Source organism: Neoarius graeffei, chromosome 2 (genome assembly GCF_027579695.1).
Source record: "Neoarius graeffei isolate fNeoGra1 chromosome 2, fNeoGra1.pri, whole genome shotgun sequence".
NCBI classification, from domain to species: domain Eukaryota; kingdom Metazoa; phylum Chordata; class Actinopteri; order Siluriformes; family Ariidae; genus Neoarius; species Neoarius graeffei.
The window spans coordinates 2259307-2287182 of NC_083570.1; the positions used below are offsets into that span (position 1 = coordinate 2259307).

General features: G+C 46.1%; 3 protein-coding genes across 3 annotated transcripts; all 3 read right to left on the reverse strand.

Moving 5' to 3' along the window:
* LOC132871441 (trace amine-associated receptor 13c-like) lies at positions 1-993 on the reverse strand. The gene has a single exon (XM_060905606.1). The coding sequence runs from the start codon at positions 991-993 to the stop codon at positions 1-3; it is 993 nt and encodes a 330-aa protein (XP_060761589.1).
* A 16278-nt stretch (positions 994-17271) lies between these two features.
* On the reverse strand, positions 17272-18264 carry LOC132871449 (trace amine-associated receptor 13c-like). Its single transcript, XM_060905617.1, has one exon. It carries the CDS (start codon positions 18262-18264, stop codon positions 17272-17274), a length of 993 nt encoding a protein of 330 aa, XP_060761600.1.
* A 3796-nt stretch (positions 18265-22060) lies between these two features.
* LOC132875949 (trace amine-associated receptor 13c-like) lies at positions 22061-23053 on the reverse strand. The gene has a single exon (XM_060913116.1). It carries the CDS (start codon positions 23051-23053, stop codon positions 22061-22063), a length of 993 nt encoding a protein of 330 aa, XP_060769099.1.
* Positions 23054-27876: the final 4823 nt, after the last annotated feature.

Here is a 27876-nt window from a genome sequence, read left to right on the forward strand (position 1 = left end):
TTATGAAAATACATTGATTAATGCAGAGTCTGTTTGGAATATTTGCAGAGTGATAATTAATTTAATGCACCTCCTGAACCATGGGTAAAACAGAGCATAAATAAATGGATTAATGGTGGAATTAAGATAAATTATGAAAATGATTGTATGAACAGTTTCTTGCTGTACTTCAATAACATAACCTAATAAGCAATAAATAAAATATGGAAGTAAACAGATCAGAAATACAGACACTAAAATGCCGAGGACTTTAGCTGCTTTTCTCTCAGATTTCATCGAGTGTGATGTGATTTTCTGTGTTTTAGACCGTGTGTGATTATTAAGCTCTCTGATCGCAGTGGCATGTTTCTTAGCAATCACAAAAACCCGAGTATACAATATGATTATGACAGAAAGTGGAAAGATAAATGAAAATACAAGATCAATTACAGACCAAACCTCATTTAGTAAATAAAAACACTCTCCAGGACACATTAAAACATTCATGAAGTTTCCATTGAAATATAAGAGTGCCAAGTAATAGACCATCACTACACCCCAGTCAAAAACAATTACAACACGAGTGATCCTCACAGAGACATGGTTCATGTAGAGAAACGGGTTTGAGAGAGCCAAATATCGATCAACAGCAATCAGAGCAATATTATAGATGGACACGACTGTGAGGAAACCACAAATCATGAAAAGGTAGAGACAGACACCTCTCCCAAATATCCAGCATGACTCGATTATCCAGATCAACATCGGCGGCATTAGAAAAGCACCAATGAAGAAATCCGACACGGCCAGAGAGAACACGAGTGTGTTTGTTGGTGTGTGAAGCTGCTTGAAGTGAAAAACAGAGATGATGACGAGCAGATTTCCACACACTGTTAGAAGAACCACAGCAGCTGAACACATGTACAGAAAGATATAAACTACAGGAGATGCAGATCTCTCTGGACAGGAGAAATTCACACAGCGATCAGATTGGTTAAACTCCATCAGGTTCATGAATACAGCATTTCACTAATGCCTACAGAGCTAAAAGAAACCCCTCATGTATCACATGCTACGACTGTAAACCAGTGTGTAAGGTCACAGTTGAATAACTTATGGGTCACGCAGCTCTGGTGCTTTAATAGACTAGAAATAGATTACGCCCCCTGAGTTTGAGTGACAGCATAATACATATGAGGTAATATCATACCTTGTTTGAACAAATAGGCATAGTAGGCATTGTCAGGGTTGGGAGGTTAATTTAAAATATATTCCAATACAATTACTAATTCCCTGGTTAAAAATGTGGTTAGTAACCTCATCCAAGTATCACAATATTCATGTCATTTGATGAGTTTTTGTCCCCTTTTCTGCTTTAAAGACACAATGCTGGTGAAATTTCCTCCCAGTGAAAGCATTTCTTTCACTCCAGGCCATGATAATGAATTGTTTCCTGTAAGATTAGCTGTGGTTTCACTCAAGACCAGAGTGGTGTGACAATAAAGCCGAATTATACATGCATTCAGCTTGTGTAACAGCAGAAAATTGTATGTAATGTGCATGTTCGTGTCTGTGTTGTGAGAAGCCATGTCCATGGAAGTATACTCCGCCCTGAGACTCGTGAAGTTTTGTAATGTGTGTGTGCATGTGCACTGGCAGTAAACTGTCCATTTTAAAATCTATTTTGAAATTGTAATTCTGCTAACAATCCCCGTGTGGCAGCAGGGGTGTGGTCAAGCATCGGTCTGTGACAGGAGGGCGGAGTCAGGGAAGGTAAGTGGCAGAATCACTACACCTGTCGTTAATTAATGTGTTTGTGTGTCTTCCCAGTGACTGCGCCCTATTTAAGGAGAGAGAGCGAGAGCAGAGGGGGCTCTCTCCCGAACCAGACGGCTGATGTGTGTGCGTGTGTCTGAGCGTGTGTGAGAGTATATATGAACGCTGAAAAGCTGAATAAAAGAGAATTTCGTGAACTCAGTTCTGGCCTGCTGTCCTTCTGTGCTCCACCCACCTACATGAACTGTCACAGTGGTGCCGGAACCTGGGAGAGCACAGAAGAGAACAGCCCCATGGTGTCCTCCCCCTTCGCTGACCTGATCCACGCCCTCACCACGGCCCAACAGAGCCAGCACCAGGCGCTGCTCGCCCTCCGAAAGGAGCAAGAACAATGGCTCGAGGCCCTGGTGCTGGCGCAACAGGAAGATCGTCGGGCGTTCCGGCACCTCTTCGCATCGGCGGGGTCCACCATCTCCACCGCTGCGGGCCCTCCCCCCCCCACCCTCACGAAGATGGGCCTGCAGGACAACACTGAGGCATTCCTCACGCTCATTGAGCAGGTAGCAGAGACCTCGGGGTGGCCGGTGGAACAGCGTGCGGCGCGCCTCCTCCCCCTGCTAACAGGAGAGGCGCAGTTGGCCGCGCTACAGCTCCCCGCTGACTGCCGGCTGGCCTACGCGGACCTTTGCCGGGCCGTCCTCCAGTGGGTGGGACTCACCCCTGAGCAACAACATCAGCGCTTCCGCGCATTGCGCTTGGAGGAAGTCGGCCAGCTGTTCTCGTTCTGCCAGCAACTCCGGGATGCCTGCTGGCAGTGGTTGATGGCCGACAACCATGACACCGAGGGACTCATCGACCAGGTGGTACTGGAACAGTTCACTGCGCATTTACCAGCAGGAACCGCAGAGTGGGTCCAGTGCCACCGCCTGGCGTCGCTGGATCAGGCAATCGAGCTGGCGGAGGACCATTTGGCGGCTGTCCTGATGGCAGGACAGCAGACGACCTCTTCTCTTCTCTCCTCTCTCTCTCTCCCCCCTCCTCCTGTGTCTCCTCCTCACCCCATTCCCCCACCATGGAGGCGGGGGCCGGCGCCACCTCAGCCGGCCCGCCGCACCCGCGGTGCCCTCCCGTGTCTCCCTTCTGTGTCTGTCTCTCCCCCCCCTCAGGTGAGTGAGCCCCAGAGCACTAGTGCAGAGAGGAAGCCCGGGCCGGTTTGCTGGCACTGCGGGGAGCTGGGCCACCTCCAACAGCAGTGCTCAGTAATAGAGGTGGGCGCGGTGGTTCGGATCCCCGATGTGCCAGGAGCCACCCTCGATCGGGCTGGAGCGTATCGCATACCGGTGAGTATCCAAGGGGATACATATCAGGCGTTGGTGGAGTCTGGCTGTAATCAGACCTCAATCCCCCAAAGCCTGGTGCAAGATGAGGCATTGGGGGGAGCACAATTGGTGAAGGTGTTGTGTGTGCACGCGGATGTTCACAACTACCCTCTAGTGTCGGTCCACATTTTTTTTCTAGGGGAAAAATTTATAGTGAAGGCGGTGGTTAATCCTTGCCTTACCCACTCAATAATTTTGGGGATGGATTGGCTGGGATTTCGGGATTTATTGACACATATCGTGGAGAGTGGGTCCTGCCATAAGTTAACAGGGGGAGGTCCCAGTGTCACGTTGGCAGGAGCAGCTGTCAGAGAGCCGTCTACGTCAGCTCCGCATCAGAGTGAGGAGCCGCCGGCCCCTCCTCTCTCTATTGGGGAATCCCTCTTGGATTTTCCATTAGAGCAGTCGTGAGACGAGACTCTGTGGCATGCGTTTGACCAAGTGAGAGTAATCGATGGTCAAACGCTCCAGCCAAACGCCACCCTGTCCTTCCCCTACTTCGCGATTATGAAGGATAGATTATGCCGAGTGACGCAGGACACTCAGACTAAAGAGCGAGTAACGCAGCTTTAAATTCCAAAGAGCCGCCGGGAATTGGTATTCCAGGTGGCTCACTTTAATCCCATGGCTGGACACTTAGGACAGGATAAAACACTAGCCCGAATAATGGCCCGGTTCTATTGGCCAGGGATTCACGGCGATGTCCGTAGGTGGTGTACAGCGTGCCGCGAATGCCAGTTAGTAAATCCAGCGGCCATTCCAAAAGTGCCTCTGTGCCCTCTAACATTAATCGAGACCCCGTTCGAAAGAATTGGGATGGATCTCGTCGTGCCATTAGATCGGTCAACACGAGGGTACCGCTTTATATTAGTTCTAGAGGACTATGCAATGCAATACCCGGAAGCAGTGCCTCTTTGCAATATCTCAGCACGCAGTATTGCAGAGGCACTCTTCCGCGTTATCTCCCGAGTTGGAATCCCGAAAGAGATTCTGACTGACCAAGGCACCTCGTTTATGTCACGTACACTGAACGAACTGTATGGGTTGTTGGGTATTAAGCCGATGCGCACCAGCGTGTATCACCCACAAACGGACGGTTTCGTGGAACGGTTCAATCTCACCCTCAAGAACATAATTAAAAAATCCGTAAGTGAGGATGCACATAATTGGTATCAATGGCTCGAACCCTTGCTCTTTGCAGTGTGAGAGGTCCCCCAAGCCTCCATGGGGTTCTCCCCGTTTGAATTGTTATACGGGCGTAAGCCGCGCGGCATTCTAGATGTGCTGCGGGAAAATTGGGAGGAGGGACCTTCAACAAGTAAAAACGAAATCCAATACGTTATTGACCTGCACACAAAACTCCACACACTCACTCACCTAACTCAGGAGAATTTGCGGCAGGCCCAAGAACGACAGACCTGCCTGTACGACAAGGGTACGCGCCTTAGGGAGTTCGCACCAGGAGATAAAGTACTCGTACTTTTGCCCACATCGAGCTCCAAATTGGTCGCCAAGTGGCAAGGACCCTTTGAGGTCACACGGCGAGTCGGGGACATTGACTATGAGGTGAGGCGAACGGATAGGGGTGGGGCTCTACAGATTTACCACCTCAACCTGCTCAAACTCTGGAATGAGGAGGTCCCCGTGGCATTGGTGTCAGTGGTTCCGGAGAAGGCGGAGCTGGGGCCGGAGGTTCAAAAGGGAACATTGGCATCGCATACCTCTTCGGTCCCCTGTGGAGACCACCTCTCCCCGACACAACTCGCAGAGGTTGCCCAGTTGCAGACTGAGTTTTCGGACGTGTTCTCGCCCCTGCCCGGCCGCACCAACCTCATAGAGCACCACATTGAGACGCCCCCAGGGGTGGTAGTGCGTAGCCGCCCTTACAGATTACCCGAGCACAAGAAAAAAGTAGTTCAGGAAGAACTCGAGGCCATGCTCGAAATGGGCATCGTCGAGGAGTCCCACTGTGACTGGAGCAGCCCGGTGGTCTTGGTACCCAAGGCCGACAGGTCTGTCCGGTTCTGTGTAGACTATAGAAAAGTCAAAGCGGTGTCTAAATTCGATGCGTACCCAATGCCTCGTATTGATGAGTTGCTCGATCGGCTAGGCACAGCTCGCTTTTACTCGACACTGGATTTAACAAAGGGTAATTGGCAAATCCCATTGACTCCATTATCCCGGGAAAAAACGGCCTTTTCCACACCGTTCGGCTTACACCAATTCGTCACACTTCCTTTTGGGCTGTTTGGGGCGTTCGCTACATTTCAGCAGCTGATGGATAGGGTCCTCCACCCCCACGCCACCTATGCGGCCACCTACCTTGATGACATTATCATCTATAGTAATGACTGGCCGAGGCACCGCGAACATCTGAGGGCCGTCCTTTGGTCGCTGAGGCGAGCAGGTCTCACAGACAACCCGAAGAAGTGTGCAATTGGGCAGGTGGAAATACGGTATCTGGGCTTCCACTTGGGCAATGGGCAGGTGCATCCCCAAATTAACAAGAAAGCAGCAATTGTGGCCTGCCCGAGGCCCAAGACCAAAAAGGGGGTGAGACAGTTCCTGGGGCTGGCTGGCTATTATCGTAGGTTTATACCTAATTATTCGGACGTCACCAGCCCGCTGACTGATCTGACTAAAAAGGGGGCACCAGATCCGGTCCAGTGGACGGAGCAATGCCAGCGGGCTTTTTCTAAGGTAAAGGCTGCACTGTGTGGGGGGCTACTTTTACACTCCCCTGACTTTTCTCTCCCGTTTATGTTGCAGATGGATGCGTCAGACAGAGGGCTGGGGGCCGTTTTGTCCCAGGAGGTGGAGGGGGAGAATCGCCCAGTCTTATACATCAGTCGCAAGCTGTCGGTGCGTTAGGGGCGCTACAGCACCATTGAGAAAGAGTGCCTGGCGATCAAGTGGGCGGTCCTTGCCTTCCATTACTACCTGCTGGGACACCCTTTCACCCTCTGTTCGGACCACGCGCCCCTCCAGTGGCTCCACCGCATGAAGCATGCCAACGCGTGGATCACCCATTGGTATCTGGCACTCCAACCCTTTAACTTCAAGGTGATCCACAGGCTGGGGGCGCAGATGGTCGTGGCGGACTTCCTCTCCCATCAAGGGGGGGGGGAGTCGGCTGCAGGGCAGATGGCCACCCGGCCTGAGTCGGGCGGTGGGGGTATGTGGCAGCAGGGGTGTGGTCAAGCATCGGTCTGTGACAGGAGGGCGGAGTCAGGGAAGGTAAGTGGCAGAATCACTACACCTGTCGTTAATTAATGTGTTTGTGTGTCTTCCCAGGGACCACGCCCTATTTAAGGAGAGAGAGCAACAGCAGAGGGGGCTCTCTCCTGAACCAGACGGCTGATGTGTGTGCGTGTGTCTGAGCATGTGTGAGAGTATACATGAACGCTGAAAAGCTGAATAAAAGAGAGTTTTGTGATCTCAGTTCTGGCCTGCCATCCTTCTGTGCTCCACCCACCTACATGAACTGTCACACCCCGTTTTTACTAAATGAATCTCTACCTTTAGCAGAACACAGTTATCTTTTTGTATCTTAATTCCAAAACACCAAATGATATGTTATGTAAGTTGTGGACGCATACTGTATATATTATTATTACCTTGCCCAGGACAGAGTCCACCAGGGGGTGAGGTATTGTGTTCGGTGGGGTTACTTTGTTATTTTGTTAGCAACATTATGGAAAAATGGCTGGACCAATCTTCATGAAACTTTCAGGATAGATGGGTATTGGTCTCAAATAGAACCTCCAACATTTTAAGGGTCATCTGTTCAAGGTTAAGGTCACCAAAAAGGTCAAAATAATTTTTTTTGCAATATCTTCCTTCATATTCATCATATTTACTTCAAACCAAATCCAAAATGCTCATCCTTCAATTCTGCTTCCATTGATATGCTACATGATGGGGTATCTCTCATAGGTTCTTTGTGGTTGGGGGTCAAATATCAGGCAGGTCAAGTAATTGGTGCTACCATGCGATGTCTGTTTTGCCTGGCAACAATTATTATTATTATTATTATTATTATTATTATTATTATTATTATAGCCAATAAGCATGCAAATCTGTTGAACAACTAGACAGCAAAAAAAGTGCTTTTCCTGAGAAAACCTGCCTTATAGATCAAGAATAAGTGTGGAAAAGGATGACAAACACATTTTCAGAATAAATCATTATGCGATAGTGAGTGTGTGGCTGTCTCTTCATGCAAACTGCCACACTGCCATCTGAAATACTATCCAAAAACACTCCAGCTAACATGCCATGATCTTAGACACAGTATTTGATGCAGTATGATCATCATAAATAGGAGCCACAATTAGGATATTAGATAACCTATTTAAATTTAATGAATTAATTGTGGTTGTACCCCTGAGACACTTTCTTCCATTTCATCACAACTGGCATACCTTAGTCAGGATGCACAATACAACAGTATGAGCCTCGATCATTTGTCACAGATGAATAAATTCCCTCCATTTACACAATTCACCCCGAGATTATGTGAGCCATTGCTCACTTCACTTCAAGTGCACACAAAGAATGACCTTCTGGCTCTACAAAGGACTAGATATGGGGTCAGACACCTGATACCGCTGGAGCTGAGGAAGCCATTTCGAGGCTGCAGAGCAGGAGCTAAACTAAAGGCTAAGCTAAAGGCTAGCAGATGGAGGTACAAGACATTTTTGCCATCGCTTCTGATGGGAAATGTCAACTCGCTAGCTAACCAGTATGATGAGCTAGAGGCACTGGTGAGAAACCACTGACTCTACCGGGAGTGTAGTCTGATCTGCTTCATGGAAACATGGCTGAATGATAACATACCTCACTCCTGTGTGAACTTACCTGGCTTCATTACTGTGCAAGCTGACAGAGACTGGAAAACTAGCAGCAAGAGGAAAGGTGGGGGTCTGATTCTGCTTGTAAACAATAGATGGTGTCACCCTGGACATGATGTGATTTACATCATCGCCCTCGTTGTTTACATTCCACCATGGGCGGTAGCGGCAATAGCATGTGACATCATCCACGAAACTGTCGCAAATGTTCAGACCCAGTATCCTAATGCTTTCATTGCAATAACAGGGGATTTTAATAACACCACTCTCACCTCCCATCTGACTGGATTTGTACAGTATGTGGACTGTCTCATGAGGGAAAATAAGACATTGGGTCTGTTTTATGCTAATGTGAAGGATGCATACAGTGCCTCTGCTTTACCACCACTTGGCAGATCAAGTCAAGTCAAGTCAACTTTATTGTCAAATATGCTATACATGCTTGACATACAGCACAGATGAAATTTCAGTCCTCTCTTATCCACGGTGCAAACAGGCAATGCAATAAATAAAAATAAAAATAGAATAATTGAAAAAACAAACAAACAATATAACCAGTATAAATACTAGATAGGAACTAGACATAGACTAAACACTCAGACAAACAATATAAACAGTATAAATAAACAGTATAAACACTAGATAAGAAGAACTAGACATAGACTAAACACTCAGGCAATATAAACAGTGTAAACACTAGACAAGCACGAGACAAAGACAAAACACTCAAACAGACAATATAAACAGTATAAATACTCTAGATATGAACTAGACATAGACTAAACACTCATATATACATACATTTTTATATATATATATATATATGTATATATATGTATATATATATAGGCAGCACAGTGGTGTAGTGGTTAGCGCTGTCGCCTCACAGCAAGAAGGTCCTGGGTTCGAGCCCCGGGGCCGGCGAGGGCCTTTCTGTGTGGAGTTTGCATGTTCTCCCCGTGTCCGCGTGGGTTTCCTCCGGGTGCTCCGGTTTCCCCCACAGTCCAAAGACATGCAGGTTAGGTTAACTGGTGACTCTAAATTGACCGTAGGTGTGAATGTGAGTGTGAATGGTTGTCTGTGTCTATGTGTCAGCCCTGTGATGACCTGGCGACTTATCCAGGGTGTACCCCGCCTTTCGCCCGTAGTCAGCTGGGATAGGCTCCAGCTTGCCTGCGACCCTGTAGAAGGATAAAGCGGCTAGAGATAATGAGATGAGATGAGATGTATATATACACACACACACACACATAAATAGGTCAAATAAACAAACAGTCAAGGGCACTTGAGGTGAGGCGAACGGACAGGGGTGGGGCGCTACAGATTTACCACCTCAACCTGCTTAAAATCTGGAACGAGGAGGTCCCTGTGGAGTTGGTGTCAGTAGTTCCGGAGAAGGCGGAGCTGAGGCCGGAGGTTCAAAAAGGGACATTGGCATCACATACCTCTCCGGTCCCCTGTGGAGGCCACCTCTCCCTGACCCAACTCACGGAGGTCGCCCAGTTGCAGACTGAGTTTTCGGATGTGTTCTCGCCCCTGCCCGGTCACACTAACCTCATAGAGCACCACATAGAGACACCCCCGGGGGTGGTAGTGCGTAGCCGCCCGTACAGGCTACCCGAGCACAAAAAAAAAGGTGGTTCGGGAATAACTTCAGACCATGCTCGAAATGGGCATCGTCGAGGAGTCCGACAGTGACTGGAGCAGCCCGGTAGTCTTGGTACCCAAGGCCGACGGGTCGTTCAGGTTCTGTGTGGACTATAGAAAAGTCAACGCGGTGTCTAAATTCGACGCGTACCCAATGCCTCGTATTGACGAGCTGCTCGATCGACTAGGCACGGCTCGCTTTTATTCGACAATGGATTTGACGAAGGGACATTGGCAGATCCCCTTGACTCCATTATCCCGGGAAAAAACGGCCTTTTCCATACCGTTCGGCTTGCACCAATTCATCACACTTCCTTTTGGGCTGTTTGGAGCGCCTGCTATGTTTCAGCGGCTGATGGACAGGGTCCACCGCCCCCACGCCACCTATGCGGCCGCATACCTGGATGATATAATCATTTATAGTAATGACTGGCAGCGGCACTTACAACACCTGAGGGCCATCCTTAGGTCGCTGAGGCGAGCGGGTCTCACTGCCAACCCAAAGAAGTGTGCGATTGGGCCGGTGGAAGTACGGTATCTGGGCTTCCACTTGGGCAACGGGCAGGTGCGTCCCCAAATTAACAAGACAGCAGCAATTGCGGCCTGCCCGAGGCCCAAGACCAAAAAGGGGGTGAGACAGTTCCTGGGGCTGGCTGGCTACTATCGTAGGTTTATACCTAATTATTCGGATGTCACCAGCCTGCTGACTGATCTCACTAAAAAGGGGGCACCAGATCCGGTCCAGTGGACGGAGCAGTGCCAGCGGGCTTTCTCTGAGGTAAAGGCTGCACTGTGTGGGGGGCCACTATTAAACTCCCCTGACTTTTCTCTCCCTTTTGTGTTGCAGACCGACGCATCGGACAGAGGGCTGGGGGCGGTGTTGTCCCAGGAGGTGGAGGGGGAGGACCGCCCCATCCTGTACATCAGCAGGAAGCTGTCAGTGCATGAGGCGTGCTACAGCACCAGAGAAAAAGAATGTCTAGCGATCAAGTGGGCGGTCCTCGCCCTCCGTTACTACCTGCTGGGGCACCCTTTCACCCTCTGTTCGGACCATGCGCCCCTCCAGTGGCTCCACCGCATGAAAGATGCCAACGCGCGGATCACCCGTTGGTATCTGGCACTCCAACCCTTCAATTTCAAGGTGGTCCACAGGCCAGGGGCGCAGATGGTCGTGGCGGACTTCCTCTCCCGTCAAGGGGGGGGGGGAGTCGGCTGCAGGCCGGATGGCCGCCCGGCCTGAGTCGGGCGGTGGGGGTATGTGGCAGCGGGGGCGTGGTCAAGCACCGGTCTGTGACAGGAGGGCGGAGTCAGGGAAGGTGAGTGGCAGAATCACTACACCTGATGGCAATTAACCTGTGTTTGTGTGTCTTCCCAGTGACCGCGCCCTATTTAAGGAGGCAGAGGGAGAGCAGAGGGAGAGCTTCCCCGGACGAGACTACAGTGTGTGTGTGTTTGTCTCTGTCTCTGATTGCTGTTTGAAATTATCTACTGAAAAGTGTGGCAATAAAGCCTCAGTTGAATCCTGATCTCTGTCCTGCCGTCCTCTGTGCTCCACCGACCCATAGGGAACTTACCACAAATATATTTAAAGGAATATTTGGGAGCATCAAGTGGAGTAGAAAAAGGCTGTTCATGAAAGTACGTTTATTAATGCAGAGTCTGTTTGGAATATTTGCAGAGTGATAATTAATTTAATGCACCTCCTAAACCATGGGTAAAACAGAGCATAAATAAATGGATTCATGGTTGAATTAAGATGAATTATGAAAATGATTGTATGAAAAGTTTCTTGTTGAACTTCAATAACATCACCTTATAAGCTGGAAATAAAATACGGAAGTAAACACACCAGAAACACAGACACTAAAATGCTGAGGACTTTAGCTGCTTTTCTCTCAGATTTCATCGAGTGTGATGTGATTTTCCGTGTTTTAGACGGTGTGTGATTATGAAGCTCTCTGATGGCAGTGGCATGTTTCTTAGCAATCACAAAAACCCGAGTATACAATATGATTATGACAGAAAGTGGAAAGATAAATGAAAATACATTATCAATTACAGACCAAACCTCATTTAGTAAGTAAAAACACTCTCCAGGACACAGTAAAACATTCATGAAGTTTCCATTGAAATATAAGAGTGCCAAGTTATAGACCATCACTACACCCCAGTCAAAAACAATTACAACAAGAATGATCCTCACAGAGACATGGTTCATGTAGAGAAAGGGGTTTGAGAGAGCCACATATCGATCCACAGCAATCAGAGCAATATTATAGATGGACACGATTGTGATGAAAACATTAATCGATAAAAAACTGGTCCAGAAATCTCTCCCAAATATCCAGCATGATTCGATTATCCAGATTAACATCGGCGGCATTACAAAAGCACCAACAAAGAAATCCGACACGGCCAGAGAGAACACGAGTGTGTTTGTTTGTGTGTGAAGCTGCTTGAAGTGAAAAACAGAGATGATGACGAGCAGATTTCCACACACTGTTAGAAGAACCACAGCAGCTGAACATACGTACAGTAAGATATAAGCAGCAGGAGACACAGATCTCTCTGGACAGGAGAAATTCACACAGCGATCAGATTGGTTAAAGTCCATCAGGTTCATGAATACACCATTTCATTTATGCCTACAAAGCTTCAAGGAAAATAGTAACTAACTAAATGACTTATGACTCAAACAGCCCTGGTGATTTTATAGTTCAGAAATTGATCACGCCTCCCCAGTTTCTTTGACAACATAATAAATGATGTTATGCTTTGTTGAGAAAAAGGCCTAGTTGGTACAGGCCAGAGAATAATATACACCATCGTGTCATATTTCATGTAACAAAGCCTACATATAAACAAAGTTGTTATGTTAAGAACCTGCCCTATGGATAATGAAAGTTTTAAAAAGGGTGATGAAAAGACATCTTATGAATAAATCAAGATGCCAGAGTGGGTGTATGTCCCTGTCACTTCATAGTTTCATTTCAAACTACTATCAACAAGATTTCTATCGATATTCAGTGTCTGTGTGCAGGCACTTATGGATGCAGTCGCAGGGGAGAACGGGTGTGTCACAAACTGGCAGCCAAATCCAAATCGTGAGACAAATGATGAAGTCAGAGTGGAGCAAGAGGTCGGTCGATGTGCAGACAGTATGTCAGAGATTAGGCGAGCGTTCAGAGTCAGGGATTAACAGAAAATAGGGTCAGAGTCATTGAGAGTCAGCTAGTAACAACAGCTCAGTATAATCAGGTATGGATAAACTGAACCATACATCACAATGTGTGTGTTTGCTGTCCTTAAATAGGCGGAGCTGATTACAGGAAATATGGAACAGGTGTGTCTTCAATCAATATTCGGCAGAGGGAGGGCACTCAACCCCCCAAGGTGCTCATTCTGGGAGCACTTTCTTTTCTGGGATGACCTCTTTTCCTGGGTGCTGCCTTTTTGGGATGTTTGGTATAGAATTCTTGAGTGAGAAGCGAGTCTAGGATAATGTTGGCAAGCACCCAGCTGCATTCCTCTGGACCATACCCCTCCCAGTCCACCAGATATTCCAGGTTGCCATGTCTACAATGGGAGTTGATGATCTTATGGACCTGATATACTGGTTGTTCCTCCAGTTCTACGGGCAAGGGAGGTTCAGTGGCTGGTTGAGTGGTGGCTAGGGGTCCTTGTATGGCAGGTTTGAGGCATGACACATGAAAAGTAGGTGACAGGCATCAATGTTGTGGGAGCTCAAGTCTGTAAGACTGTTAATTCTGTGGAGGATTTTGAAAGGACCCATGTATCAGGCATAGAGCTTATGCCCTGTGTTGGGATCTCACAGGTCTTTTGTGGACACCCACACACCATCTCCAGGTGAGTACACAGGTATTTCCCCTCTGTGCTTGTCCGCATAGAGTTTATACCTGCCGGCCACCTGTTCTAGCCTCTGGTGAACACTTTGCCACACTTGTTCACTTCTTCAGAACCAGGAGTCCACTGCCAGGACTTGTGAGGGTGAGTCGTCTCATAGAAACAATGGTGGCTGATATCTAAGGATGCACCAGAATGGTGTGAGCTGGGTGGCAGAGTGTTTCATAGAATTTTAGGTTCATTCAGCCCAGGGGAGGAATTGTGACCAGTCTTTGGGGTTTCCAGAGATAACACCCTCATGCAGCGCCCGATCTCCTGATTGGCGCATTCCACTTGGCCATTGGACTGTGGGTGGTGTCTTGAGGTTAGACTCACCAAAACCCCTAGCTTGTCAATGAACTTAGTCCACACCCTGGAAGTGAACTGGGGGCCCCATTCACTTACAATGTCCTCAGGGATCCCATAGTACTGGAGGACATGTGAGGAGGGGAGTTCGGTGGTTTCAAAGGCAGTGGGTAGACCAGGCAAGGGGATGAGCCTTAACACCTTGGAGAATCGGTCAATGACCACCATGATGACTGTGTTGTTCTGCGACTTGGGTAGATCCATGATGAAATCTATGGCCAGATGGGACCAGGGTCATTGGGGTGTAGGCAGCGGACAGAGTTTACCCATGGGTGGAGCCCGAGGTACCTTGGCTTAGGCAGAGGCAAAGCAGGAGGAAACGAACCTGTTGAACTCAGACATCATGTTCTCCCACCAATACCTAGTTCAGATGAGCTGATATGTATGTTGACTACTGGGATGTCCAATCGCAGGGGATGAATGAGCCCAGGTAATGAGTTGGCCTTGGAACTGTGGTGGCTTGAACACGAGACCAGGAGAACAGGATCCTGGAGGGTCGCAAGGTTGGGCCTGAACTATTTCCTTGTCAATTTCCCATGTGATGGCATTAGCAAAGCACTTACAATGTCTTGCAAAAGCATTCATCCCCCTTCATGTTTGTCCTGTTTTGTTGCATTACAAGCTGGAATTAAAATGGATTTTGGGGGGGGGGGGGTTAAGCACCATTTGATTTACACAACATGCCTAACACTTTAAAAAGTGCAAATTGTTTTTTATTGTGACAAATCAATACTTAAGATGAAAAAACAGAAATCTGAAGTTTGCATAGGCATTCACCCTCACCAAAGTCAATACTTTGTAGAGCCACGTTTTGCTGCAATTTACAGCTGCAAGTCTCTTGGGGTATGTCTCTATTAGCTTAGCATATATAGCCACTGGGATTTTTGCCAATTCCTCAAGGCAAAACTGCTCCAACTCTTCAAGTTAGATGGGTTTGTCAGTGTACAGCAACCTTCAAGTTATGCCTCAGATTCTCAACTGGATTGTGGTCTGGGCTTTGACTCTGCCATTCCAAGACATTTAAATGTTTCCCTTGAAACCACTGTAATGTAGCTTTAGCAGTGTGTTTAGGGTCATTGTCCTGTTAGAATGTGAACCTTCGTCCCAGTCTTAAAACTCTGGCTGACTCAAACAGGTTTTCCTTCAGAATTGCCCCATATTTAGTGCCATCCATCTTTCCTTCAATTCTGACCAGCTTTCCTGTCACTGCAGATGAAAAACATCCCCACAGCATGATGCTGCCACCACCATGGTTCACTGTACGAATGGTGTTCTCTGGGTGATGGAAAGTGTTGCATTTGCACCACATATGTTGTTTCCCATGATGGCCAAAAAGATCAACTTTAGTCTCATTTGACCAGAGAATCTTCTTCCATGTATTTGGGAAATCTGCCACATGCTGTTGGGCAAACGCCAAATGTGTTTGCTTATATATATATATATTTTTTTCTGAAAGCAATGGCTTTTTTCTGGCCGCTCTTCCATAAAGCCCTCGTCTGTGGAGCGTATGGCTTAAAGTGGTCCTATGGACAGATACTCCCATCTCCGCTGTGGATCTTTGCAGCTCCTTCAGTTTTATTTTTTGTGTTTTTGAGGCATCTCTGATTAATGCCCTCCTTGCCTGGTCTGTGAGTTTTGGTGGGCGGGGCCTTCTCTTGTCAGGTTTCTAGTGGTGCCATAATCTTTCCATTTTGCTATATTTGATTTAATGGTGCTCCGTGGGATATTCAAAGTTTGGGATTTTTTTTATAACCCAACCCTTATCTATACTTCTCCACAACTTTGTCTCTGACCTGTTTGGAGGCTCCTTGGTTTTCATATTGCTTGCTTCGTAATGTTGCCGAGTCAGGGGCCTTCCAGAACAGGTTGATTTAAACAGACATCATGTCACAGATCATAGGACACTTTATTGCACACAGGTGGATCTTAATCAACTAATTATATGACTTATGAAGTTAACTGGTTGGACCAGCTCTTATTTAGGGATTTCATATGAAAGGGGTGAATACCTATGCACACTCCAGATTTCTGTTTTTTCCTCTTAATTATTGTTTGTGTCACAATAAAAAAAACAATTTGCACCTTTAAAGTGGTAGGCATGTGGTGTATATCAAATAATCTGAACCCCCCCCAAACAAGCCATTTTTATTCCAGGTTGTAATGCAACAAAATGGGACAAACATCAAGGGGGATAAATACTTTTGTAAAACAATGTAGGTTGCAGGATAGGAGTGGGTTCTTGGTTGATGGTTGTGTGTGAATTCTAGATCATGCATTGGCCTTAGTGTTTCTGGAACCAGTACGGTTGGAGATGGTGACCTGGAAAGGTGTGAAGAAGAGTGCCCACCTTGCCTGACATGGATTCAGCCATTTTGCTGTATTTAGATACTCAAGGTTCTTAGGATGAGAGAGAATAACAAATGGATGTGTGGCCCCCTCAAGCCAGTGTCTCCATTCCTCTAGGGAAAGCTTTACTGCAAGAAGTTCCAGATTCCTGATGTCATAATTCTGTGTGGGCGGCGCGGTGGTGTAGTGGTTAGCGCTGTCGCCTCACAGCAAGAAGGTCCTGGGTTTGAGCCCCGGGGCCGGCAAGGGCCTTTCTGTGTGGAGTTTGCATGTTCTCCCCTGTCCGCGTGGGTTTCCTCCGGGTGATCCAGTTTCCCCCACAGTCCAAAGACATGCAGGTTAGGTTAACTGGTGACTCTAAATTGACCGTAGGTGTGAATGTGAGTGTGAATGGTTGTCTGTGTCTATGTGTCAGCCCTGTGATGACCTGGCGACTTGTCCAGGGTGTACCCCGCCTTTCGCCCGTAGTCAGCTGGGATAGGCTCCAGCTTGCCTGCGACCCTGTAGAAGGATAAAGCGGCTAGAGATAATGAGATGAGATGAGATAATTCTGTGTAGATGTTGAGAGTTTCTTAGAAAAAAAAGGCAACAGGGTGTAGCTTGGGCTTCTCCCCAAAGCACTGTGACAACACCTCTCCCATTTCTGTCTCGGAGGCGTCTACAGCCATGATGAATGATTTTGAGGGATCTGGATGTCTGAGAATTGGTGTTATTGTGATGGCTGATTTGAGCTCTTTGAAGGCATCCTCCACAGCCTTGTTCCACTCGAGGTGCTTGGGACCTTTCATAAGCAAGATGGTGAACCCTCTGATGAACCGGTGTGAGGGTTGTGGCAGGAAGGGCATCTGGCTTAAAATTATGCTCCAATTATTATGACATGGCTCAATAGGGTCGAAATGGAGCCGGAATGGCAGCAGTGCTGGACAAGGGAGAAGAAGATAATGATGACTATAACAGCAATATTTGGGAACATGATCAGGTGGAATTAAAACAAAACAACAAACAAAGAAAGCCCCAGCTGTTTATGAAAATACATTGATTAATGCAGAGTCTGTTTGGAATATTTGCAAAGTGATAATTAATTTAATGCACCTCCTGAACCACGGGTAAAACAGAGCATAAATAAATGGATTAATGGTGGAATTAAGACAAATTATAAAAATGATTGTATGAAAAGTTTCTTGCTGGACTTCAATAACATCACCTAATAAGCTGTAAATAAAATACGGAAGTAAACACACTAGAAATACAGAAACTAAAATGCCGAGGACTTTAGCTGCTTTTCTCTCAGATTTCATCGAGTGCGATGTGATTTTCTGTGTTTTAGAACGTGTGTGATTATTAAGCTCTCTGATCGCAGTGGCATGTTTCTTAGCAATCACAAAAACCCGAGTATACAATATGATTATGACAGAAAGTGGAAAGATAAATGAAAATACAATATCAATTACAGACCAAACCTCATTTAGAAAGTAAAAACACTCTCCAGGACACAGTAAAAGATTCATGAAGTTTCCATTGAAATATAAGAGTGCCAAGTTATAGACCATCACTACACCCCAGTCAAAAACAATTACAACACGAGTGATCCTCACAGAGACATGGTTCATGTAGGGAAAGGGGTTTGAGAGAGCCAAATATCGATCCACAGCAATCAGAGCAATATTATAGACGGACATGATTGTGAGGAAACCACTAATCAATAAAAGGTAGAGACAGACACCTCTCCCAAATATCCAGCATGACTCGATTATCCAGATCAACATCGGCGGCATTACAAAAGCGCCAATGAAGAAATCCGACACGGCCAGAGAGAACACGAGTGTGTTTGTTGGTGTGTGAAGCTGCTTGAAGTGAAAAACAGAGATGATGACGAGCAGATTTCCACACACTGTTAGAAGAACCACACCAGCTGAACACACGTACAGAAAGATATAAACTACAGGAGATGCAGATCTCTCTGGACAGGAGAAATTCACACAGCGATCAGATTGGTTAAACTCCATCTGATTCATGAATACAGCATTTCACTAATGCCTACAGAGCTAAAAGAAACCCCTCATGTATCACATGCTACGACTGTAAACCAGTGTGTAAGGTCACAGTTGAATAACTTATGGGTCACGCAGCTCTGGTGCTTTTATAGTATAGAAATAGATTACGCCCCCTGAGTTTGAGTGACAGCATAATACATATGAGGGAATATTATACCTTGTTTGAACAAATAAGCATAGTAGGCATTGTCAGTGTTGGGAGGTTACTTTAAAATATATTCCAATACAATTACTAATTCCCTGGCTAAAAATGTGGTCAGTAACCTCATCCAAGTATCACAATATTCATGTCATTTGATGAGTTTTTGTCCCCTTTTCTGCTTTAAAGACACAATACTGGTGAAATTTCCTCCCAGTGAAAGCATTTCTTTCACTTCAGGCCATGATAATGAATTGGTTACTGTAAGATACTGTACCGTACTGTGAAACATACTGTAAGTGTGGTTTCACTCAAGACCAGAGTGGTGTGACAATAAAGTCGGAGTATACATGCATTCAGCTTGTGTAACAGCAGAAAATCGTGAATACTTTGGAGACAGCCGTGTGCATGTCCGTGTCCGTGTTGTGAGAAGCCATGTCCATGGAAGTATACTCCGCCCTGAGACTCGTGAAGTTTTGTAATATGTGTGTGCGTATGCACTGGCAGTATACTGTTCATTTTAAAACCTATTTTGAAATTGTAATTCTGCTAACAATCCCCGTTTTTACTAAATGAATCACTACCTTTAGCAGAACACAGTTACGTTTTTGTATCTTAATTCCAAAACACCAAATGATATGTTATGTAAGTTGTGGACACATACTGTATATATTATTATTACCTTGCCCGGGACGGAGTCCACCAGGGGACGAGGTATTGTTTTCGGTGGGGTTTCTTTGTTTGTTTCTTTGTTATTTTGTTAGCAACATTATGGAAAAATGGCTGGACCAATCTTCATGAAACTTTCAGGATAGATGGGTATTGGTCTCAAATAGAACCTCCAACATTTTAAGGGTCATCCATTCAAGGTTAAGGTCACCAAAAAGGTCAAAATAATTTTTTTGCGATATCTTCCTTCATATTCATCAAATTTACTTCAAACCAAATCCAAAATATTCATCTTTCAATTCTGCTTCCATTGATATGCTACATGATGGGGTATCTCTCATAGTTTCTTTGTGGTTGGGGGTCAAATATCAGGCACGTCAAGTCAGTGGTGCTACCACGCGAGGTCTGTTTTGCCTGGCAACACTTGTTATTATTATTATTATTATTATTATTATAGCCTTGAACTATTTCCTTCTCAATTTCCCATGTGATGGCATTAGCAAAGCACTTACAATGTCTTGCAAAAGCATTCATCCTGCTTCATGTTTGTCCTGTTTTGTTGCATTACAAGCTGGAATTAAAATGGATTTTGGGGGGGGAGGGTTAGCACCATTTGATTTACACAACATGCCTAACACTTTAAAAAGTGCAAATTGTTTTTTATTGTGACAAAAACAATACTTAAGATGAAAAAACAGAAATCTGAAGTGTGCATAGGCATTCACCCTCACCAAAGTCAATACTTTGTGAAGCCACCTTTTGCTGCAATTTACAGCTGCAAGTCTCTTGGGGTATATCTCTATTAGCTTAGCATATCTAGCAACTGGGATTTTTGCCCATTCCTCAAGGCAAAACTGCTCCAACTCTTCAAGTTAGATGGGTTGCGTCGGTGTACAGCAACCTTCAAGTTATGCCTCAGATTCTCAACTGGAAAGAGGTCTGGGCTTTGACTCTGCCATTCCAAGACATTTAAATGTTTCCCTTTAAACAACTGTAATGTCCGTTTAACAGTGTGTTTAGGGTCATTGTCCTGTTAGAATGTGAACCTTCGTCCCAGTCTCAAAACTCTGGCTGACTCAAACAGGTTTTCCTTCAGAATTGCCCCATATTTAGTGCCATCCATCTTTCCTTCAATTCTGACCAGCTTTCCTGTCGCTGCAGATGAAAAACATCCCCACAGCATGATGCTGCCACCAGCATGGTTCACTGTACGAATGGTGTTCTCAGGGTGATGGAAAGTATTGCATTTGCACCACATATGTTGTTTCCCATGATGGCCAAAAAGATCTACTTTAGTCTCATTTGACCAGAGAATCTTCTTCCATGTATTTGGGGAATCTGCCACACGCTGTTGGGCAAACGCCAAATGTGTTTGCTTATATATATATATTTTTTTTTTTTTCTTTAAGCAATGGCTTTTTTCTGGCCGCTCTTCCATAAAGCCCTGGTCTGTGGAGCGTATGGCTTAAAGTGGTCCTATGGACAGATACTCCCATCTCCGCTGTGGATCTTTGCAGCTCCTTCAGTTTTATTTTTGGTGTTTTTGTTGCATCTCTGATTAGTGCCCTCCTTACCTGGTCTGTGAGTTTTGGTGGGCGGGGCCTTCTCTTGTCAGGTTTGTAGTGGTGCCATAATCTTTCCATTTTGCTATATTTGATTTAATGGTGCTCCGTGGGATATTCAAAGTTTGGGACTTTTTTTATAACCCAACCCTGATCTATACTTCTCCACAACTTTGTCTCTGACCTGTTTGGAGGCTCCTTGGTTTTCATATTGCTTGCTTCGTAATGTTGCAGAGTCAGGGGCCTTCCAGAACAGGTTGATTTAAGCAGACATCATGTCACAGATCATAGGACACTTTATTGCACACAGGTGGATCTTAATCAACTAATTATATGACTTATGAAGTTAACTGGTTGGACCAGCTCTTATTTAGGAATTTCATATGAAAGGGGTGAATACCTATGCACACTCCAGATTTCTGTTTTTTCCTCTTAATTATTGTTTGTGTCACAATAAAAAACAAAACAATTTGCACCTTTAAAATGGTAGGCATGTTTTATAAATCAAATGATGCTAACCCCCCCCCCCCCCAACAAGCCATTTTTATTCCAGCATTTAATGCAACAAAATGGGACAAACAACAAGGGGGATAAATACTTTTGTAAAACAATGTAGGTTGCATGATAGGAGTGGGTTCGTGGTTGATAGTTGTAGATGTCTGAATTATGGATCATGCATTGGCCTTAGTGTTTTTGGAACCAGTAAGGTTGGAGATGGTGACCTGGAAAGGTGTGAAGAAGAGTGCCCACCTTGCCTGACATGGATTCAGCCATTTTGCTGTGTTTAGATATTCAAGGTTCTTAGGATCAGAGAGAATAACAAACGGATGTGTGGCCCCCTCAAGCCAGTGTCTCCATTCCTCTAGGGAAAGCTTTATTGCAAGAAGTTCCAGATTCCTGATGTCATAATTCTGTTTAGCTGTTGAAAGTTTCTTCGAAAAAGAAAGGCAACAGGGTGTAGCTTGGGCTTCTCCCCAAAGCACTGTGACAATACCTCTCCCATTCCTGTCGCGGAGGCATCTACAGCCACGATGAATGATTTTGAAGGATCTGGATGTCTGAGAATTGGTGTTATTGTGATGGCTGATTTGAGCTCTTTGAAGGCATCCACCGCAGCCTTGTTCCACTCGAGGTGCTTGGGACCTTTCTTAAGCAAGATAGTGAACCCTCTGATGAACCGGTGTGAGGGTTGTGGCAGGAAGGGCATCTGGCTTAAAATTATGCTCCAATTATTATGACATGGCTCAAGAGAGTCCAAATGGAGCCGGAATGGCAGCAGGGTTGGACAAGGGAGAAGATAATGATGACTATAACAGCAATATTTGGGAACATGATCAGGTGGTATTAAAACAAAACAAAACAAACAAACAAACTAAAAAACAGCTGTTTATGAAAATACATTGATTAATGCAGAGTCTGTTTGGAATATTTGCAGAGTGATAATTAATTTAATGCACCTCCTAAACCATGGGTAAAACAGAGCATAAATAAATGGATTAATGGTGGAATTAAGATAAATTATGAAAATGATTTTACGAACAGTTTCTTCCTGTACTTCAATAACATAACCTAAAAAACTGTAAATATAATATGGAAGTAAACAGATAAGAAACACAGACACTAAAATGCTGAGGACTTTAGCTGCTTTTCTCTCAGATTTCATCGAGTGTGATGTGATTTTCTGTGTTTCAGGCCGTGTGTGATTATTAAGCTCTCTGATCGCACTGGCATGTTTCTTAGCAATCACAAAAACCCCAGTATACAATATGATTATGACAGAAAGTGGAAAGATAAATGAAAATACAATATCAATTATAGACCAAACCTCATTTAGAAAGTAAAAACACTCTCCAGGACACAGTAAAAGATTCGTGAAGTTTGCATTGAAATATAAGAGTGCCAAGTTATAGACCATCACTACACCCCAGTCAAAAACAATTACAACACGAGTGATCCTCACAGAGACATGGTTCATGTAGAGAAAGGGGTTTGAGAGAGCCAAATATCGATCCACAGCAATCAGAGCAATATTATAGATGGACACGATTGTGAGGAAACCACTTATCAATAAAAGGTAGAGACAGACACCTCCTCCAAATATCCAGCATGACTCGATTATCCAGATTAACATCAGCGGCATTACAAAAGCACCAATGAAGAAATCCGACATGGCCAGAGAGAACACGAGTGTGTTTGTTGGTGTGTGAAGCTGCTTGAAGTGAAAAACAGAGATGATGACGAGCAGATTTCCACACACTGTTAGAAGAACCACAGCAGCTGAACACACGTACAGTAAGATATTACCTGCAGGAGATACAGATCTCTCTGGACAGGAGAAATTCACACAGCGATCAGATTGGTTAAACTCCATCAGGTTCATGAATACAGCATTTCACTAATGCCTACAGAGCTAAAAGAAACCCCTCATGTATCACATGCTACGACTGTAAACCAGTGTGTAAGGTCACAGTTGAATAACTTATGGGTCACGCAGCTCTCGTGCTTTTATAGTATAGAAATAGATTACGCCCCCTGAGTTTGAGTGACAGCATAATACATATGAGGGAATATTATACCTTGTTTGAACAAATAAGCATAGTAGGCTTATCTTAATTCCAAAACATCAAATGATATGTTATCTAAGTTGTGGACACATACTGTATATATTATTATTACCTTGCCCGGGACGGAGTCCACCAGGGGGCGAGGTATTGTTTTCGGTGGGGTTTCTTTGTTTGTTTCTTTGTTATTTTGTTAGCAACATTATGGAAAAATGGCTGGACCAATCTTCATGAAACTTTCAGGATAGATGGGTATTGGTCTCAAATAGAACCTCCAACATTTTAAGGGTCATCTGTTCAAGGTTAAGGTCACCAAAAGGTCAAAATCATTTTTTTGTGATATCTTCCTTCATATTCATCAAATTTACTACAACCAAAATCCAAAATGTTCATCTTTCAATTCTGCTTCCATTGATATGCTACATGATGGGGTATCTCTCATAGTTTCTTTGTGGTTGGGGGTAAAATATCAGGCAGGTCAAGTCAGTGTTGCTACCACGTGAGGTCTGTTTTGCCTGGCAACACTTGTTATTATAATTATTATCTCATCTCATCTCATTATCTCTAGCCGCTTTATCCTTCTACAGGGTTGCAGGCAAGCTGGAGCCTATCCCAGCTGACTACGGGCGAAAGGCGGGGTACACCCTGGACAAGTTGCCAGGTCATCACAGGGCTGACACATAGACACAGACAACCATTCACACTCACATTCACACCTACAGTCAATTTAGAGTCACCAGTTAACCTAACCTGCATGTCTTTGGACTGTGGGGGAAACCGGAGCACCCGGAGGAAACCCATGCGTACACGGGGAGAACATGCAAACTCCGCACAGAAAGGCCCTCGCCGGCCCCGGGGCTCGAACCCAGGACCTTCTTGCTGTGAGGTGACAGCGCTAACCACTACACCACCGTGCCGCCCTATAATTATTATTATTATTATTATTATTATTATAGCCAATCAGTATGCAAATCTGTCGAACAACCAGACAGCAAAAAAGTGCTTATCCTGAGAAAACCTGCCTTATAGATCAAGAATAAGTGTGGAAAAAGATGACCAACACATTTTCAGAATAAATCATTACGCAATAGTGAGTCTGTGACTGTCTCTTCATGCAAACTGCCACACTGCCATCTGAAATACTATCCAAAAACACTCCAGCTAACATGCCATGATCTTAGACACAGTACTTGATGCAGTATGATCATCATAAATAGGAGCCACAATTAGGATATTAGATAACCTATTTAAATTTAATGAATTAATTGTGGTTGTCCCCCTGAGACACTTTCTTCCATTTCATCACAACTGGCATACCTTAGTCAGGATGCACAATACAACAGTAAGAGCCTCGATCATTTGTCACAGACGAATAAATTCCCTCCATTTACACAATTCACCCCGAGATTATGTGAGCCACTGCTCACTTCACTTCAAGTGCACACAAAGAATGACCTTCTGGCTCTACAAAGGACTAGATATGGGGTCAGACACCTGATACCGCTGGAGCTGAGGAAGCCGTTTCAAGGCTGCAGAGCCGGAGCTAAACTAAAGGCTAAGCTAAAGGCTAGCAGATGGAGGTACAAGCCATTTTGCCATCGCTTCTGATGGGAAATGTCAACTCAATAGCTAACCAGTATTACGAGCTAGAGGCACTGGTGAGAAACCGACGACTCTACCGGGAGTGTAGTCTGATCTGCTTCATGGAAACATGGCTGAATGATAACATACCTGACTCCTGTGTGAACTTAGCTGGCTTCATTACTGTGCAAGCTGACAGAGACTGGAAAACAAGTGGCAAGAGCAAAGGTGGGGGTCTGATTCTGCTTGTAAACAATAGACGGTGTCACCCTGGACATGATGTGATTTGCTGTCAGGACATTGAACTGTTGGCAGTCGGTCTTAGACCATATTTTGTACCAAGGCAATTTTCATACTTCGTCGCCCTTGTTGTTTACATTCCACCATGGGCGGTAGCGGCAATAGCATGTGACATCATCCAAGAAACTGTCGCAAATGTTCAGACCCAGTATCCTAATGCTTTCATTGCAATAAGAGGGGATTTTAATAACACCACTCTCACCTCCCATCTGACTGGATTTGTACAGTATGTGGACTGTCCCATGAGGGAAAATAAGACATTGGGTCTGTTTTATGCTAATGTGAAGGATGCATACAGTGCCTCTGCTTTACCACCACTACTTGGCAGATCAAGTCAAGTCAAGTCAAGTCAACTTTATTGTCAAATATGCTACACATGCTCGACCTACAGCACAGATGAAATTTCAGTCCTCTCTGATTCACAGTGCAAACAGGCAATGTAATAAATAAAAATAAAAATAGAATAATTGAAAAAAACACACAAACAATATAACCAGTATAAACACTCTAGATAGTTACTAGACATAGACTAAACACTCAGACAAACAATATAAGCAGTATAAATAAACAGTATAAACACTAGATAAGAAGAACTAGACATAGACTAAACACTCAGACAATATAAACAGTGTAAACACTAGACAAGAACGAGACAAAGACTAAACACTCAGACAATATAAACAGTATAAACACTCTAGATATGAACTAGACGTAGACTAAACACTCATATATACATAAATACACACACACACACAAACACATAAATAGGTTAAAATAAACAAACAGTCAAGGGCACTTGAGGTATAGCAGGTAAACATTGAAATAATCATTATAAACAAACTAGCAGCTGTTAAGATGAGGTAGTGCGGAATAGTGCAAACGAGCGAGCTAAAGTGAGATGTGCGGTCCCTGAGTTCAGTGCGTTAATTAACGATGAGATGTATATGTCGGCGGCACGGTGGTGTAGTGGTTAGCGCTGTCGCCTCACAGCAAGAAGGTCCGGGTTCAAGCCCCATGGCCGGCGAGGGCCTTTCTGTGTGGAGTTTGCATGTTCTCCCCGTGTCCACGTGGGTTTCCTCTGGGTGCTCCGGTTTCCCCCACAGTCCAAAGACATGCAGGTTAGGTTAACTGGAGACTCTAAATTGACCGTAGGTGTGAATATGAGTGTGAATAGTTGTCTGTGTCTATGTGTCAGCCCTGTGATGACCTGGCGACTTGTCCAGGGTGTACCCCGCCTTTCGCCCGTAGTCAGCTGGGATAGGCTCCAGCTTGCCTGCGACCCTGTAGAACAGGATAAAGTGGCTAGAGATAATGAGATGAGGTGTTTGTGTGTGTCTGTGTGTGTGTGTGTTTGGGGGGGAACTGTGAGGATGACATGTCAGATGCTGAAGGGGGGGCAGGGGGGTGTGCGAGCAGAATCTGTGGCAGGGGGCAGAGGGAGGAGGAGGGGCAGAACAGGGAGGGAGTTGAGCCTCCTGACTGCCTGGTGAAAGAAACTGTTTGTGGCAGCGGGGGCGTGGTCAAGCTCCGGTCTGTGACAGGAGGGCGGAGTTGGGGGAAGGTAAGTGGCAGAATCGCTTCACCTGAGTGTAATTAACCTGTGTTTTGTGTGTGTTCTCCCCAGTAAACCGCACCCTATTTAAGGAGGGAGAGTGAGAGCAGAGTGGAGTTGTTGCCGAGAGGAGATTACGGCGTGATTGTGTGTGTGAATCTCCGAGGCTTGGTTGAGTGTTAGACTGAAAAGTTTAGCAATAAAAACCATATATTGCACCCTGATCTCTGTCCTGCCATCTTTTGTGCTCCACCCACACATTGTTCGCGCTACAGTGGTGCTGAAACCCGGGAAGGTGGAGCACCTGTCCTGCAGCCCCATGGAATCCTCCCCGTTCGCAGACTTGGTCCACGCCCTCGCCACGGCTCCGCAGAGCCAGCACCAGGCACTTGTCATGCTTCAGAAGGAGCAGGAGCGCCGCTTTGAAGCCCTGGTGCTGGCTCAGCAAGAAGACCGAGAGGCGTTCCGGCTCCTCCTCGCGTCGGCGGGGTCCACTAGCGCCCCGGCCGCGGGCCCATCTCCCATCACCTTGACTAAGATGGGCCCACAGGACGACCCCAAGGCGTTCATCGCGTTGTTTGAGCAGGTCGCCGAAGCCTCGGGGTGGCCGATGGAGCAGCGCGCGGCGCGCCTCCTCCCCCTCCTGATGGGAGAGGCGCAGTTAGCCGCACTACAGCTCCCCGCCGACCGCCGGCTGGCCTACGCCGACCTTCGCCGGGCTGTCCTCCAGCGCGTGGGGCGCACGCCGGAGCAGCAGCACCAGCGCTTCCGCGCGCTGCGGATGGAGGAAGTCGGCAGCCCGTTCGCGTTTGGCCAGCAGCTCTGGGACGCATGCTGGCGGTGGCTGAGGGCCGAAGATCGCGACGCCGAGGGAATCATCGACCAGGTGGTGCTGGAACAGTTCATCGCCCGCCTACCCGCCGGAACCGCGGAGTGGGTCCGGTGCCACCGCCCGGCGTCACTGGATCAGGCCGGAGGACTGGCGGAGGATCATCTGGCGGCTGTCCCGGAGGCAGGACAACGGATGATGTCATCTTCTCTCTCCTCTTCTCTCTCTCTCTCTCTCTCTCTCTTCCCCCTCCTCCCGTGTCCCGTCCTCGCCCCATTCCCCCACCACGGAGGCGGGGGCCGGCTCCACCCCAGCCGGCCCGCCGCACCCGTGGTGCCCTCCCGTTTCTCCCTTCTGTGTCTGTCTCTCCCCCCCCTCAG

Excerpts from the sequence above, each read along its gene's own strand:
- LOC132875949 (XM_060913116.1), bottom strand. The coding sequence starts at position 23,053 with ATGAACCTGATGGAGTTTAACCAATCTGATCGCTGTGTGAATTTCTCC.
- LOC132871449 (XM_060905617.1), bottom strand. The coding sequence starts at position 18,264 with ATGAATCAGATGGAGTTTAACCAATCTGATCGCTGTGTGAATTTCTCC.
- LOC132871441 (XM_060905606.1), bottom strand. The coding sequence starts at position 993 with ATGAACCTGATGGAGTTTAACCAATCTGATCGCTGTGTGAATTTCTCC.